The sequence below is a fragment of the Centroberyx gerrardi genome, chromosome 14, assembly GCF_048128805.1.
Source record: "Centroberyx gerrardi isolate f3 chromosome 14, fCenGer3.hap1.cur.20231027, whole genome shotgun sequence".
Classification (NCBI taxonomy): Eukaryota; Metazoa; Chordata; class Actinopteri; order Beryciformes; family Berycidae; genus Centroberyx; species Centroberyx gerrardi.
The window spans coordinates 5,898,256-5,915,755 of NC_136010.1; the positions used below are offsets into that span (position 1 = coordinate 5,898,256).

The 17,500-nt window shown below is 41.1% G+C and overlaps 1 protein-coding gene across 1 annotated transcript in view; it reads left to right on the forward strand.

The window, feature by feature from the left end:
• celsr3 (cadherin, EGF LAG seven-pass G-type receptor 3) overlaps window positions 1–17,500 on the forward strand; it is a 127,469-nt gene that overhangs the window by 79,420 nt on the left and 30,549 nt on the right. The window contains exons 17-22 of the mRNA XM_078288237.1: window positions 1,964–2,105; window positions 3,792–3,912; window positions 6,341–6,524; window positions 7,967–8,068; window positions 8,724–8,818; window positions 9,329–9,538. Of these exons, the coding sequence (XP_078144363.1) occupies window positions 1,964–2,105; window positions 3,792–3,912; window positions 6,341–6,524; window positions 7,967–8,068; window positions 8,724–8,818; window positions 9,329–9,538 (854 nt within the window). The remainder of the gene's footprint in view (window positions 1–1,963; window positions 2,106–3,791; window positions 3,913–6,340; window positions 6,525–7,966; window positions 8,069–8,723; window positions 8,819–9,328; window positions 9,539–17,500) is intronic.

The window sequence follows — 17,500 nt, forward strand, 5'->3', positions numbered from 1 at the left end:
TTTTACAGTTCAGTTCTTAGGACTAATCTGATTTAACTGTTTTTCTTGGAGGATTTGCATGTACAGTATGTTCTTTTTCAGCAACACCCTGCTTCACGCTCACACCGTTGCACACATTCATACCTGAAATTTTGTTGGCTGTTATGGAGAAGAATAATCCAAAATTTAGCCCTTTATTACAAGATATTGTAGTAATAATGAGTGATACATTTCAGTTTTGCTACAGTTAATTGATAAAGCACAACAGTGGTTCAACTTATACCCAGTCCATTAACACTTCTGTATTTACTGTTCTGCACACCCGGTGTGTAGTAGAGTAGGTCTTTCCTGGTGTTGTGTCAAAATTTGTTTCCCCTAAAAAAATGTGTTTCCCCTGGCACTGTCGCCTCGATTTCATGCCAGGGTAGAAAATAATGACATCATTTAAATATTTGTGGTTGTTTTTCTATTGCTGGCTTTTCCAACAGTAAAACAAATTCTTTTTTTTTTATTTCACAGGTTTACAAAGAATGAAAATAGTGTTTTGAAAGCCAGCTGCCTCATAGTGAGGCTTGATAATGATCTCAAACCACCAGTGAGCGCTTATCACCAAAGATGGAGACAAAATAAAACAAAAAGAATAAAAACATAAAAGAATCTTGCAGGTTATCACTTTAATTTATAGTACCATAAAGCATTTTATTCAGCCTGGCTTACTCTGTGGGTTTTTGGAAAAAATTATGGCAGCAAAAAAATATCATCCAGGGATTGTACTGAAAAATATTCAGCTGAAAAACAGTGTTGAAGAGTTGAAGTGTGTTCAGGTCTAAGTAGAGATTTTACATGAAGAAAATAAATGTCACTCAAAAGTATTGCAAAAGTATTAAAACTTTAGGTGCAATTAAGTTCAGTTTAACGACCTTCTGTTCAAACCTTTTTCCTGCAAGTCAATGCAGTTGAAGCCCAGTCTTGCCACTCTGTGTGTTTTTTAATCGTTTTGTAGCCATGGTTATTTTTTTAAATCTCTTTCTTGATGTAACACAGATTGCAGCAATACAACTATTCTCTTCTGTATACTTTATTATGCAAAGTGTGTGTTTTCTAAGCACTCAGCCTGCGCTTTTTTGTGCTTTTTGAGCTAAACTGAGGTAAATTACAATGTTTTTTGAATCTCACATTTCCTCTAGCCGCGGTGGTAATCTTCTCGCTGCGATGCCCGCCGCTGCCGACTGAACACAGAGGAAGCATCGCTTTGTATCTCGGAGCATGACGGCGATGTAATGCGCGGCTGTGGCTTGTTTTTCAGTGGCTTTTCAGTAGAGTGAGTCGGGGGGGGGATTGACGTTCGGGATAATCGCTGTTTGATGTTTGAGACGTGTACTTGTGCGCTGACAGGTTATTATGTCTGGTACATGAATGGGAAATGCAGCGGTGTTCTGCATATTTTGGTTTCGGGGAGCTCGTTGCGCGCTTTCATGTCATGTTTCTGTACTCTGGGGAAGTTCTTCACGGCCATTTTGACTGCCTGCGTCCCCGTTCTCTCTCATGTTTTCTCTGTCTGATTGCTCGGTTTCTTTCGAAATGAAGAAATCAAATATGTAACGTGTTTGTTTGTTTGTCTCCGTGCGTGCTCGTGTGTTTGTATTTGTGTGTACTGTCTGTATATTTTTTGTGTGAGCAGGTAGTTTCATGATTAGCGTTTTTAAGGCATCATGCTGCGTTCATGTGTTGGTTGGAAGGTCCGACATCTGGGACTTCCTCCTGTGCTGTTTTGTCGGAAAATAAAACCCGGGAGACAGACGATACTTCTGCTTTTTAATTGTCATTTTCATGTCATGTCCGACTTTCTCTGTGTCTCCCCCCCCCCCCCCCCCCCCCCCCCTGTGTGTCTGCGATGGCAAGAGCTGCACAAATGCATACCAATTGAAAAAGCCTTTGAAAGGACTGTGCAATTAATATTTCACTCGCTCTCTGTGTGTTACAGGTTACTATGGGAAGGGCTGCACTGATGCTTGCCAGCTGAATCCATGTGAAAACGAAGCTCAGTGCCACAGGAAGCCCAGCTCTTCCCACGGATACATCTGTGACTGTGGAGACAACCACTATGGGCAGTACTGCCAACACAGGTACACACACACACACACACTCACACACACACACTCGACCTTACACTTGAACTACAGATTACCTGTGAGATGCCAACACGGTGTAAGACTCGTTAATGCGGCTTCGAGCCCGGCTAAGCTTTGTTCTGTCTGTCAAAGTGGCTTTGGGTTGGCATGTGTAGTGTGTGTGTGCGTGTGTGTGTGTGTGTGTGTGTGAGGGTGTGAGGGTGTGTCTTGGTAGCTTTAGTTTAGCCTTGTTGTCCCACATCTCCAGCGGTGCATGTAATCCATTGTGGGATGAGTGTAGACTTAACTTAATAACACACACACACACACACCCTCTCTCTCTCTCTCTCTCTCTCTCACTCACACACACACACACACACACACACACACACACACACACGCAATTTACATGGCATATGACGCATAAGCCCAAATTCACGTATACACCCACGTAAGCTAACACACACACAGCCCATAACATACATGCATAAATACACATATAAACGTACTCACTCCTACACACACACACACACACACACACACACACACACACACACACTAAGGTTATGTGTAGACAACTGAGTGTGATGTGAGTGACCCTGACCTGACCCCATGCTGCCTTCCTGCCTGAGAAACCCACACAGCTTTAAATCTATCCTATCATCCGTTTGTGCGTGTGTGTGTGTGTGTGTGTGTGTGTGTGTGTGTGTGTCCCAGTTCTCTGTCTTTGATCTAGTTAGTGTGTGTGTTTTACAAAGATAGACAGAGACGGGTGCTGATGAAATATAAAGTCTACACTCTCTGTGACTCTCTCTCTTAATCTGTTTCCCTCAATCTGCCTCTCTCTCTCTCTCTTTCTCTCCCTCACTTCACCTCTCTCTCTCTCTCTCTCTGCTCTCTCGCTCTTCCTCCTCAGTTTGCCCTCTTTCTCTTTAAACAAATACACCAAATTTTTGGGAATGTGGCCTGTTGGTCAATTTACACTTTAGCAGACACTCTGTTGAGTGATAGTAGGCGACTAGCTTTATCTCAAAAGTGAGAGAATGAGAACTTGTAGCAGCTTTAAAACTAAATGGTAAATAATGTTAAATGACATGCATCTGCCAGTGTGGGAAATTGGTAAAGTTTAGAAGAAGAAGAAATAACATACTGTTTTGAACTAGCAGGGACTATTTTCCCTGTTTCCATAGGGGATGAATATGTGGGTGCTCACCTAAAATAGTTCCAAAAATAAAACTAACTAACCCAGCTGTACTGAGTTAATGATATTTATGAATCTACAGACAATATAATAAAAAACACTCACAACTTTTTGTTACTAAAAAATCAGTCTTCTTACTTTGGATAAAGCTAGTCGTCTACAATCACTTAATGGATAAGTTCACCAAGGGGTCAGACTCCTTCAAACTTGGTGTAGGGTTAGGGTTACGTCTTTCCTGGCCTCTTACAATATCCTTTCTCTCTCAGTTCGATATCCCTCTCCCTCTCTCTCTCTCTCTTACTTTCTTGTGCTCTCTCTCTCTCTCTTTCATCTCTTTGTTTCAAACTGAGTCTACCTAGTTTCCTTATTAGTTTACAATCAGAGGGATAAACAAGTCTTTTCAAGGGTGAAAAGAAACACGTTTGACACTGTGTATTACCTTCCCCCTAATGTGTTGCGTGTGTGTGTGTGTGTGTGTGTGTGTGTGTGTGTGTGTGTAGGATTGACCACCAGTGCCCCAGGGGCTGGTGGGGGTCTCCAACCTGTGGACCGTGCCACTGTGACGCCGGTAAAGGCTTCGACCCGGACTGCAACAAGACCAGCGGACTCTGTCACTGCAAGGTAACCAGGCAACACACACACACACACACACACACACACACGTTTTACCTTTTACACATTTATGATAATAATAAACTTTATTTGTATAGCGCTTTACGGAGCATGAAAAGACATTGCATTGTTATTTATCCAGGGAAAGTCGATGCTCGCTCTTTTCCAGCTACATTCTGCTTCACATTCACACCTGAAACCTGCCCAGTAACAGCCACAGTCTGGAGCAGCTGAGGGGTCAGTGCCTTGCTCATGGGCACATCAGCAGGGATTGTTGAGGGAGGAGAGAGTGTTACTCGTCCTCTTTTTCCACCCACATTTTCCCAGCTGGTCACCATCCCGCTTTTCTAACTTCTAGACCACTACTGTCCTGGCTGTAGCCTAAAATTAGATAGAGATTACATAAAATCAGTCAATTATAAATTAGTCAATAATGAGTAAATGCAAAGAATTAAGAGTCTTAGAATTGTTACAGAAGGAAAGTTTTAAAAAGAAGATATTTAAAAGACTGAATTGATTATAACCCAAAATGACCAAATCAGAATGCCATGCTGTTCACACATATAAGATCCTTTGAAAGTCTTTTAAAGACTTTGCACAAAGACTTTTGCCATCCAGAATGCATTGCTGCAAGACCCGGGCATCGTCACCAGCAAGTCAGGAAAGCATGACCGAGGGTTTTCAGTCCTAGAAACCACAATCAGATCAGAGAGTGCCACAATTACAAGGGGTGCTTTAGGGTGCCAGCCAGCCTCGGTGGATTAGGTTTTAAAGCTGAAAGCTATTTGCACTTGCAGTTTGCAGTGAAGTGGACTATTTGCTTGTGCCGTGTTCTTGTCGAGGGCTTATTTGTGCCACAACTTGTTTTACACGCATTGCTTAGTGAATAAGAGCAAAACTCTGAGCTACTCTGAAGCAACTGAGGCGCAAAAAATATGCAGATTGCCCTCGCAACGCAATCTAAGTGAATCTGGACCTCGGTCTCCTTTGGTGTTGAGTGTAGACTGGGGAGCAGATTTAGCTGACGCTCCGATCCAGACAGACAGTGAGTGAGAAGAGCCTCAGCATCTTGCTTGAGGAAAGTTTCAGTCTCCAGTGATTCAGTTGTTTGTTCCTGCAACTAAGTTGTGTTGCTCAGCGAGATCAGACGAAACTCCTGCTGGCATTGTGTTTGATGTCTGGCAGTCATTCTGTCAGGATGCAACAGGAACTATCAGCTGATTTCCATCACGTTTCTGTCTACACAGCAAGTTCTCCAGAGTTATGAAGTGTTGTTTTTGCGTTTGGAGTTGACAAGTGTTGAATGGAGATTGTTTGTCCACTCATAGAGCTGATCAAAACTGACTTAAGTGTTAAATATACGCTGGCATGGTTTTAACTTTTACACTATCACAGTTAAATTAATACTATTAGGACTATAAGGAACCTGCTGATTTCTGTGGCATAACTCTGTATAGATATGCTCTGGCTTTACCCAGACATAATCATCTGACAGTCTGATAATCTGACAGACTAATCCAGACATGCAAAATACACCAACCATGATATGATGATCATCCCACCTACTGGCTTTCAACAGAAAAAAACACACTTACACACACACAAATTTATAAACGCATACGCAAAAGACAAACATTCATGATGAAAGCAAAACACAGAAAAAAACACATATGCATGGAAAGGACATACATGTACACACATATATACACACACACACACTGTACAATAATCCTCACAGCTGATAGATATATCATGATGTGATTACTAGCTGATCTGCGCCTATTCTGTATTCTGTGTGGATTTATGTGTGTTATCTGTGTGTGATCAACACGTTTAACCCCGTTCTAACACTGATCTGATCTTTTGACTCTAATCTATAATCTCTGGTATTGACCTCGGATCTAAGCCTGACGTGCACACGCCACACACACTCACACACACACACTTAATACCAATAGATGACACTTATAATACACATAGGGGATTTCTGCTGATATCAATACACACGCTACATCTGTTACTGTTACCGTGGCAGCGGTAGCCCAGAGGTTTAGACAGCGAGGCTTGTGGCTGGGATGTCACTAGTTTGAATCCCCTGACTGGCTGTGAATGTGAAGCAGGGCATGCAGGCTCAGTCGACTTTTTATGAATGAATTAAGGTTAAAATAAAAAATTAAATTGGCCTCCTTTGTGTTTCTGGCTCATGCGAATGTCCATGGACAGATTGTTTTTCCTGTATCCATATTTCTATTATATTCCTGTCCCTTTTTGTGTCTTTATATACATTTTTCCCTTAATCCTTTTAATACCGTGTAATCATCCACACTATTCTTGGCGGCGTGACATTTTACATTTGTCCAACTGGTAATCTGAACGCATTACTGTATCTGTGTGTGTGTGTGTGTGTGTGTGTGTGTGTGTGTGTGTGTGTGTCCAGGAGTTCCACTACCGTCCGCGGGGCAGTGACTCCTGCCTGCCGTGTGACTGCTACCCGGTTGGCTCCTTCTCGCGGTCATGTGACCCAGAGACCGGCCAGTGCCAGTGCAGGCCGGGTGTGATCGGTCGGCAGTGCAACGTCTGTGACAACCCCTTCGCCGAGGTCACCAACTCAGGCTGCGAGGGTAAGAACGACAAACTGATGCTTCTCATTCAGGTTTTATTCTTTTTGCCTTTTTCTTTCTCCATGTGATTCTGCTTTTAGACTATGATGATCAGGGGTCCGTCTGTTCGTTTGTTATATATTCAGAAACCACGGAGCGGATTTGAACAAAACTTGGGGGAATGATGCATCTCACCACTGTGTTCTGGCAGTTTCAAAATTACATTATTAGCCCAAAGGGGGCGCTGCATCATTCGTTCATTTGTCCATGTGTCAAGTAAGACATCTCAGACCCCACTGATTGTATTTTGACAAGATCTGTGGGAATGATGCATCTCACCACTGCGTTCTGTCCTGTTAAAAATGACACTGATTGGCCCAAGGGAAGCGCTACAATTGCAGGTTAAACAAAGTGATGTATGTGTTTTGATGCATGTTTACGCCGACTTGCTTATTTTGATGGGAAAAAAATCTATCACAACTGGACTCTGGAACCGAAGGAGTGAAAAAAATTCAGCTGCGCCTAGAGAACCAGTGACAGTATTAAAACCTTGTCTATTGTTCTCCAATAGTAGTTGAATTTTTTTATTCCCTTGTTGTTCTGATAAAATTGCCCCCAAACTATTGGGAAATTGTAGAAAACTGCATCCTGTTGTAAGAATCCATCATTTTGAAGAAGATAAATACATTTGAAGATGAAGCTAAAATCAATATTGATACTAAAACTGCAGTATATAGTAGCTTTGTCACATGTTTATTACCAGGCCATGACGGAGCTCTGAGAATGGATTAGAGGGAAGGAGAAAGGGATGGAAGGAGTGGATTGGAGAGAGATGAGAGAAAAGGGGAAGAAGGAAATAAGGGAGGGGTTGAAAAAAAGGAAAAAAACAGGAAAAATGATGCGAGAGAGATGGAGGGAGAGAGAAAGAGAGAGAGAGAGAGAGAGATGAATGAAGCTAATGAGGCACCACTGAGCTGCCAGCCTATTTAATTACCACAGTGTAACCGTGGCACTTCAGTTTCTACACATCATGTTTGCACTCTTTCTCAGCGATTCTTTCAAATCGGTCAAATCTCTCAAACTTCTGTCCAACATAAAGACTGTTGAGATTCTGCAATTCATTATATTCATCTTACATTTAACATTTTCCAATCAATTCCATTCTTCTCTTTTTTTTTCTTTTTTCTCTTGTAATTACTTCCTTTAATTTGTAGTTTTTGGGTTTTTTTTTTTATCTCTCGCACATTTTCATTTCCTTCTCTGCAAGTCAAAAGAAAAACATTTCCACATCATTAGTGACTTTTTGTTGTATTTTTTAATGGAAAAATACGTTGAAAAGATAAGGATGATTGATGATGTTAATTGATGATGTTCCCTATCTCCCACTGGATCTGCCTCCCTCTCATCATCTCTCTCTCTCTCTCTCTCATCATCTCTCTCTCTCTCTCTCTCTCTCTCTGCAGTCATCTATGACGGTTGTCCCAAGACCATCACCCAGGGGATTTGGTGGCCACGGACCAAGTTCAACCTGCCTGCCGCAGTGCCCTGCCCTAAAGGCTCTGTCGGTCCGTTCACACACACACACACACACACACACACACACACACACATACATACTCATATACATACATTCATACATATATACGTATGTGCATGAACACATCTAGACACACATACCTACTCACACCTACATGCCTATGTATATTTAGACAAAATGTGCGTGTACAAACAAACACACTCGGACACACAAGCACATACACTACAAATACATGCATATGCACATCTAGATGCATATATACAGTACATGCATGCATGCACACACATACACACACACACACACACATAAACACATGCATAAACACATGAATGCATGCTGGCACATTCTCTGATATGGATTTGCTTAAACACACTGGAATATCACACACACAAGCACACATACTACAAATACATGCATATGCACATCTAGACACATATACACATGCACGCATACACACTTCACACACACACACACACACACACACAAACACACATACACATACAAGCATGAATGCATGCGAGCACATATATAAATTTGCTTAAACTTAAAATATCATATTTTAATCTCAGTTAAATGAGACAGTAGAAATAAAATCTCTTTTTCTGCCATGACTTATGTGTTTGTCCTGCTCTTGTGAGGAGATATCGGATGTGTGTATAACCTCTCCTTTCTCCTCCTTACAGGTGCAGCTATCAGACACTGTGATGTAGAGAGAGGATGGCTGGAGCCGGACCTCTACAACTGCACCTCCCCTCCGTTTGTGGAGCTCAATGCTGCTGTATGTACACTAATACTAAATAACCACAGTATGAGTAGTACATTTAATATGATATTTACCAGTTCTTCCTTTGACGAATTCTATGAAAGTCTATGAGAGGTCGTGTAGGATTAATTCAAACTTTGCTGTTCTCACATACACATATGTAACACATATATGTAACACACATACGTGTATACCATTAAATACTCACACATAGTATATGAAACACATATACTGTATATGTGGATATATGTCAAATACTTGCATTGAATAGATATGGGTGTGTGTGTTTCATATGTATTTGTGCCTCAGTTTTATACTTATGTGCAAGTATTTAGTAAGAGAATTTAATAAGAGAGGTACCTCTGTTTGTGGGCATATGTCAGTGTTGCTGTACATGTTGATACTGTCATATTTGATTGCAGTAGTTATATTGTAGCTAACTATTAATCTGCTCTTTGATAAGAGTAAAGGAGGGACTGACTTTTTAACTTTTTGTCTTGTTTTTGTGTGTGTGTGTGTGTGTAGCTGGAGTCCCTGGAGCGTAACGAGACGGAGCTGAGCACCATCATGGAGAAGAAGCTGGCCCACCAGCTCCGCGACGTCACCGAGGCAACCGCCCGTCTCTACGGCAACGACTTGCAGATCGCCGAGCGCCTGCTGTCCCGCCTCCTGACCTTCGAGACCCAGCAGAGCGGCTTCGGCCTCACCGCTACTCAGGATGCACACTTCAATGAGGTAAAAAACTAAAATTCTCCTGTTTCATTTTCTATCACCTTTTCAGTTACAGACACACACACTGAAACTAATGTGTACAAACTCTCTGCATGCTTTATTCTGACACATGCGATACCACTGGCGTGAGATAGAGGCTACCAATCGTTTTGACCATGGTTTCATTTGTTTACAGTAATTATACCCAGGTATCATCATTAATTTAATGGTGATATATTGGTGTTTAAAAATGCTAGACGTAGCACCTTTAATAGTTATTTTAAGCACTGAACAGTACTTTCCTTCTACATAAGTGGTCCCCAAGATACTAATATCTGCCTTTTTCAATATAAAAAGCAGCAGAAGCCACAAATATGAACCTAATCTGCCCGAAGACATAAAATACATATTTAAAAGGGTAGATATGATAGATAGACTGCACCTTTATAGGGTACAGAGCCAGTGACAAGACGGTACAATGAGGTATCTCTTTCTCTGAGATGGAAGGTAATGTTGCTATGGCAATGCAGTGACAGTAGCTCATGAAATATTGCAACATGTCGTCTCACCATATTAACTGGCAGATTCTCATTTTACCCAATACATCATTTTCAGTTGAGCATGCGGGCGTTGACGTGGGAACATTTTAGCATGTTGTTGTTTTGACATGGAGGCACTGACAGATATCTCTCTATAATAGAACTGCCCATTTCACCATAAATATTTTGCGTATGCGTCATGTTTGGCTGACGTGGAGTGAGCTGTCCGTGCATCAAGATTGCAGCGGCTACACTCCACTTTAATAAAAGATAGAAACTGAAATCCTTTTCTTACCTTTTAAACTGCCCTGTCAACTGGCCCGTGTGGCACTGAATGACAAGCTGTGGGTTGCTATGGCAACAGTGATGTAAAATTGACGGCGATGATGTATTTTTTCATTCATGAGCAGAATGTTAACCTCAAAGTGTTACGTCAAATGCTAGCAGGCGTATTTCTCTTCCCTGTAGTTTAAACAGAAATACTTACAGGTTGCTCCAGCATACATCTTAATAATGTTTAATAGTAGTAGTAGTAATAGTAGTGGTAGCAGCAGCTGTAGTAGTAGTAGTAGTAGTAGTAGTGGTAATAGTAGAAGCACTGGCAGTAGTTTTAGTAGCAAAAGTGAGTGGCACTGAGTGTTGGATGGTAATCTGATTTGACCTGATATTTCACCTCAGCTAATCTCATTCATCTTTAGCTGATGAGTTAGTTCCAGCTCGTTACAGCGGGCAGCAGGTGATTTATTCTTATTTAATAGGGGAGATGGTGGGCAGTTAAAACATTTACAGTTAACACAGAGGAAGCATTTAATAATTTGAGCTAACGAGGAGGATTTTACCCCCCTGATATCTATAACTGTAGTAGTAGTAGCCACACCCTGCGGTGCTGAAACAGAGGCCAGTCTGGATATAGTGTTTCAACTCAGTCATTGATTATGTCATTGTTAGACAGCTAAGGATGGGTTGCTATAGAAACTGAGTGGTAGTGGTAGTAGTAAAACCCTGTAGCTTGTGTAAAAGAATCTCATCTAACTGGGGTTTTCTCTTAGATGTTTGGCAATATATTTGTAGATAGATTTGATAACTTTTATCTGGTAGAAAGGCAGATTCTCAGTTTTGTCAATGCATGCTTGTGTTTTTCTTGCAAAACTCTCAGAATTAAAGCCGCTGCTGGGAAGGGGGCTGCCTGAAGACCCTCGCTCAGCTCAACACCTTTCCTCTAACAGCCAAGCAAGGCTCTATAAGCACTCACCCTGGCTTATGGTACAAAGTGTAGCAGTCACGCTCTCAGACACTGATGAAATAACACAAATGGAATTATGCAGCGACCAAAAAAGCGTAAAACAAAATCAAAACTATCTTATATTTTAGATTCTTTAAAGCAGCCGCCCTTTTCCGTGATGGAAAGGCAAAGGCTTTGGAAAGAAATTCATACATAGGATCAACTTCACTATTTACATTTGTCTAAGAAACAAATTTCAAGCATTTAAGCAGAAGCCTTTAGATCAAAATGGCTTTAAGAGAATGAAAAACATAGAACATTCAATCAGGTGGGTCCAGACTTTTGACTGGTAGTGTAAGTGTGAACAAAAGAGAAAGGATCTTGCTGCCAGTAAGCTTTACTTGTTTCAGCATCTCAACCCAGTGTGACTCTTTGTCAGGTGATTTTGTCTGAACCACTGCAGTATGTCAATTCTATACTTATCTAAAGGACTAACTTGTTAACTAAAGACTAACTTGTAACTCTCATTTTAAATTGCCGTGAGGCTTCCAATGGGGGATCGGCGGTGTCAGATGTCGGCTGAAAGTCTGAGTCTCGCGCCGCACGCGTCTGTTCATGAGATCAATACATTGTCTTTGGCTAACAAGGTCAGTTGCCATAGCGACACAGCGGCGGCATTAGCGACATCCCATAGTGTGTGAAATGAAAACCCCCGTCCTACCTGACATTTCGCTTTAACTGCTTCACTTGACAATAAATCAGCAGCACGGTCATTAGGGTATCACCGCACATACAGTGTGTTGTTGTGTCTCAGCGGCGAAAAAAAGTGGCTCTCAGTTGCCATAGCGACACAGCAGTCATTTGTAGTGACACCTTGCTGTTTTCTGGAGCAAAAAGTTCAACTCCCCTGACTTCTAACCTTGACCTTTGGCCGGCGGAGCAGTCGTCATGCCTCGTCTTCGGCTAACAGCGAAGAGTTAGAGATACTTTCTGAATGAAGGAAAAAAAACAGCTCATAGTACCTGACACCTCACTTTAAACAGCAGCTATTAGGCCTGACAAAAGGTAATGTCGAACACGGAGTTTCCATAGTAACCCAGCGGTGGTAACGGAGCCCCGTGGCTGGGGAAGAAGAGGAGGAAAGTGGGGTTGTCACATCAGGTATGTGGCGCCGAATGGAGGAATGGAGCGAGAGGAGATGCTCGCGCGGTCAAGCTGTGATCAGAAGCCGTCTACTGGAGAACGCTGCCTGCCGCCAAATGTGGCTCCTCTTGGTGAAAAATGTGCCTCATTTCTCAAGGTTCAAGTGGAGAATTTTAGAGGAATTGCCTATAATATGTTCTGGTATCTGGTCTAATACTTGGTGATAATTTAGTTGTTGAATAAATTTTGCCATTTCTGCACGCTTCAAAATGTTGTGCATATTGATATATTTTATACCTAAGCCTATTGAATTTTGATATATTAAAATTTTCCAATGTAGGAAATCTGTTATTATTCTGTGCAGTATTTACCCATTTTAGTAGTGTGATGTAAAAGAATTGCTCTTATTGCCTTGTTACTGTAGAAATTAAGGTTTTGAATAGAATACAATAGAATAGAATACAATAGAATAGAATAGAATAGCCTAGAATAGAATAGAATAGAATAGAATAGAATATCCACTCCTGTTGCAATCCCTTCAGTCTTCTCCCATACAGCAGGGACTAATTTAAAATGTAAATTGAAACTACAATCCATTTGTTCATGACGGATAATTAATTCTCAATACCTCAATTTGTTCTAAATAGTTTGGATATGACAACCTGCTCGCTCTTTGAGTTACAAATAAATTATGCGTCTGCCCGAACTGATTGGAGTGGAAGTGAGATCCAACCTGCCGCACATGCTGCTGCTCTCTCCTGTGCCTCTCTCCCTTTAATCCTCTCATCTGCTGTCTGTTTAAAACTATTTCCATCTCTCTCCCTTTTCGTTTCTCTCTGTCCTTTCGCGGTTTCTCTCACTCTTTCCATAGATAAACACAGTACAGGCCATCTGGGCTCTGGCAGGGTGTACAGCCCACTCACTAGTGAAGCTAAAGATCCACTATGTAACATGTTCATGGAGAAATAATGCCTTATTGTCAGTATAAGTAATGTGTCTGGGCTATATGAGCCTATGTGGTTGGGAATGGCCACTGGTGGGACATCTGGATACAAATGGAAACTGGAAAGGCCGTGTGTAATGAGCATCTTTAACTTCTACCCTAGGGTCCCTCATGTGGGTCTGTCATTACACACACATGTTTTACAGCCAAGCTTTGTTCAAACCCACAGAACTTTATTTTAAATTCTAGTCAAGATCCCAAGGCTTCCAAAGATACCAAACATGTCTGGTTGAATTCCAGGGAAATGTGTATAAAATGATGCACAAACATCGATTTTTTTTCCATTTGTTGTAATAAAAAAATGGCGTCTTGGGTTTGAATATTTTCCCTCAGTATAAGCAGCTGTAGCTTCAGTGAAGTGTTGGAACGAGCAGATACAGAATATGGATGAGACATTGTCGTACAAGTGTGGAAAAATGTTTTTTTCTAACTTTGAAAGCTACTTAAGAGGAAATTTAAGGGGAAATTCAGGGTACATTAGATCTTTTTGTGATGCTTTATAAAAAAAAAAGCATCACAAAAAGATCTAATATGTTCATTTGAGGTAAGTTGATAGCTCGTATTTTGATTTTTATTTTAACCCCTTGCACCCTGAGTTTTCCCTTAAATTTCCTCTTAAGAGACTCTCGTGTTTAGCGGGCTGGGGAACATGACTGTGCTGTGTGCAGTTTACTGATGTTGCCATTTTTCCTTATTTTCTTCTTCACCCTTTCTCTCTGTCTTCTCTTTCCTGCGTCTCTGAGCCAAACGCAGCCTTCCTTCTCTAACTTTCTCCCTCTCTCTCTTTCTCTCTATTTTTTTTCTCCTTGCTTATCACTTATTCACTCCCATTCTCTCCCTCTCCCTCTCCCTCTCCAATCTGCTATTCTCTTCCTATATTCTTTGTCCCTTGTTTGTCTAAAGGTTTTCTCACTCTCTCGTTTTTGTTTTTTTTTCCTCTCCAGAGCATTGTGTGTGTGTGTGTGTGTGTGTGTGTGTGTGTGTGTGTGTGTGTGTGTATGTGTGTGTGAGACTGCAGTGCTTTATTGGGTCTGCTGCAGTATCCGGCTGTACAGCGAGCGAGAATCACAACCACACCAAGCGCTTTTTCCTCCCTCCCTCCCTCCCTCCCTTGATACTTGATATTACTCTTCTTCTTCTCTCTCTCCGTTTCTCCAGAACATTCTGCCTGTTCTGTCGGTCACATGCCTCCGCCCAGATATCACAAATAATCCACGATATATAGGCGTGAAAATGGAATCCACCCCAAAAGATTATGAGTAAAAGCTGTTTATGAAAGTTGGTATAATTGGGCTCGAGTCCCGTGTTCCTCGTGGATTTTTCTGTGATTCAGTCCGGAGCCCCCAGACAGAAAGCTTTACAATGAGGCTTACATTCCTCCTTCATCTATCCTCGAGCCCAGGATCAGTAACCAGCTCAGGTTCTTTCCTCCTTCTTCTTCTTCTCTCCCTTTTTCCCTCCCATTATATATGAATGCTTCTGCTCAGTTCTTACAGTATGAATGTTATCAGTGCGTTAAGGTTTGTTAACAGATGTAGATCTCTCACTCGTCATTGTACTTCATATGCTAGAGTTAACTGGCCCTCCCTGTCCTATTTCCATCTATAAATCTATTCTCCGTATACTTCTTTGTTATCTGTGCAGTGTTTTGTTTGTTTTTTTACAATATATTTATTGATTTTTCAACAATTGAACAAGTAAAACACATACACGTAATAAGCAATGTCACAGTCGGCGATCCATTTGGCATGAGGCAATGACTCAAAATCTTGAAAAAAACAGTTTGTTAATCATGTTCAAATGATATTAAAAAAAAGGGCAAATTCAAGTAAAATAGCACATTAGACAGAACGTTTGGTTTGAGGTATTAATTTGATTTTGAGGATACATAACATTCTTAATCAAATTCAAAGTTGTGGAATGTCAATTATCTGTTATCTCTCTCGAGAAGTTGGGAGTTACACTTTACGTTCTTGTGACTTCTTCTTGCTGTCCGCCTCTAATGTGCGAACTGAATTAGATAAAAAAGTTCTTTAAATACTCTACTACCTGGAACTGTTTGCAGGTTGATTTGAAATTACACGATCTGAGGATTTAAAACTGTGGTGAAAAGCTTAGAGGCCGATCACCAGAAAATTAATCAATTCTAATTTTGATGCATTTGCTTTTCATATCCTTTTAAAATGAATACTTTGGGTTTTTTTGGCTGCTCAGACTAAGTAAAACATTTTAAGAATCACTTTGGGCTCCGGCAACTTGGTGATGGGATTTGTCATTATATTTGAGATGTTATAGACTAAATAATGATCGATAATGAAAATAATCTTTAGTTGCAGCCCTAATGGACTTTATGAACTTGAAATGATCCCTTTTATCATAAGCTATTGTTGCTCCTAACTTGGTGTTTTTTATATTTGAAGTTTTTATGCTTTATATTGTTTTATGTTGTGTGTCTGTAACCTTTATGTCTGTCGTTGCTGCAGCTTTTCTTGACCAGATCCTTCCTGTAAAATAGATCTTGTATCTCAGTGAGGCTTTCCTTAATACTGGTTAAATAAATAAAATAAAAATCAGTCTTTCCTCCCCCGAATATTTTACAAGTATGCAGCGCACGATCAGATCCAGTCATTCTATTCTAAGCCCCTGCCCAGGATCAGTAAGCATATCAAGTTCCCCTCTCTCTCTCTTTCTCCCCTCTTCCCCGCTTTGATATCATTCTTCCCCTCCGTCTCGCTTTCTCCACAAGTTTCTGCACGGCTGTGATGCTTTATTGAGTCTGAGAAAGGCAGGCTCTGGCCCTTTAGTGAGCCCACGGCTACAATCACAACCACAGCAACTTCTTCTCCTTTCAGCCTCTTCCTCTTCCCCCCTCACACCTCTGACTCCCTCCTTCCCTTGATCATAATCTTTTCTCTCTTTCCCCCCCCCCCCCCATGTCTTTTGGGGATTGTTGTGGTGAATTGGTCCTGGCAGTGTGGGTCTTGTGATCCCCGGTCCAGAGTTTCAGAACCTGCTTTAGCTGTGTCCTTCCCTCCCTCCCTTCATCCAGATATTGTCCGTTTTCTACATGCCGTCTCTCTTTCTCTTCCAGGATATTCTGTGAGGCTGCAGGGCAAAACCAAGAAACTAAAAGTCAGAATAGTGGAGCATAAGAGAGCTATAAGGAGGCAGGCTGCTAATTCTCCAGTAGCAAGACAGATCACAGCGTTAAACCATTAAGAAAGCATATTATCCTATAAGCATGGTGGCAATCTGGATCCCAGATGATTACAGCATGAATCCTTTTGGATATCTAGGCTTCACACACCAAACACCTAATGGATTAAACGGACAGTTGGCTTTAAAACCTTTCCTTTTGAGCGAAAGACAGTAGATATCTAAGGTGGATTCTTGTTAAATTGTATTCTTGTTCTATATCCTAATTTAAGCTCTTAAATTAGGATTTATGCCCAGAATCATTATGTGGAAATGTAATGTTGATGCAATGGCATGGACATTAGGTGGAAAATGTAAATTAAATGTTAGTAAGTAGGAAATAAGAAAATGCTACAGCAGTAACTAAGTCAACCATGTCGTCTATCTTCCATTCAAACGACAGCCTTGCTATTCACGTGATATTAAACCTTTCTTGTCGCATCACCGGCCTGGTTTGTGTCACCACCTATCCCATCATGCCGTGCAGACACAGCTACTCGCTTCTCATAGACAGTGAATGGAAGCGAACTGTGAAAGTCACAGTGAAACAGCATTTTGAGAGCATCTGGCTTCCTTAATGTGATGTATTTCCTGTTGGAACAGGATGTTGGGGCGGGACAAAACGCAGGGAGGGATCATTCAAAAGTGTAAACCAATGGGAAATCAGTTAGGGAGAAAAAGGCAGTTTTATTGCATGGGAGGGGCGGGATTGCTCAAAAATCTGTGATGATTTTATTAGTTGGAATTTTTATGTCGCCTCCTGGTACACGATGAAGTCATCACTAAAGATTTTTGTTTTCCAGGAAGTAAAAGTTATGAGATTTTGTTATAAAAATACAAATTTTTTTTTTTGTCAAATTTTTTGGCATAAATTGTTAAATATG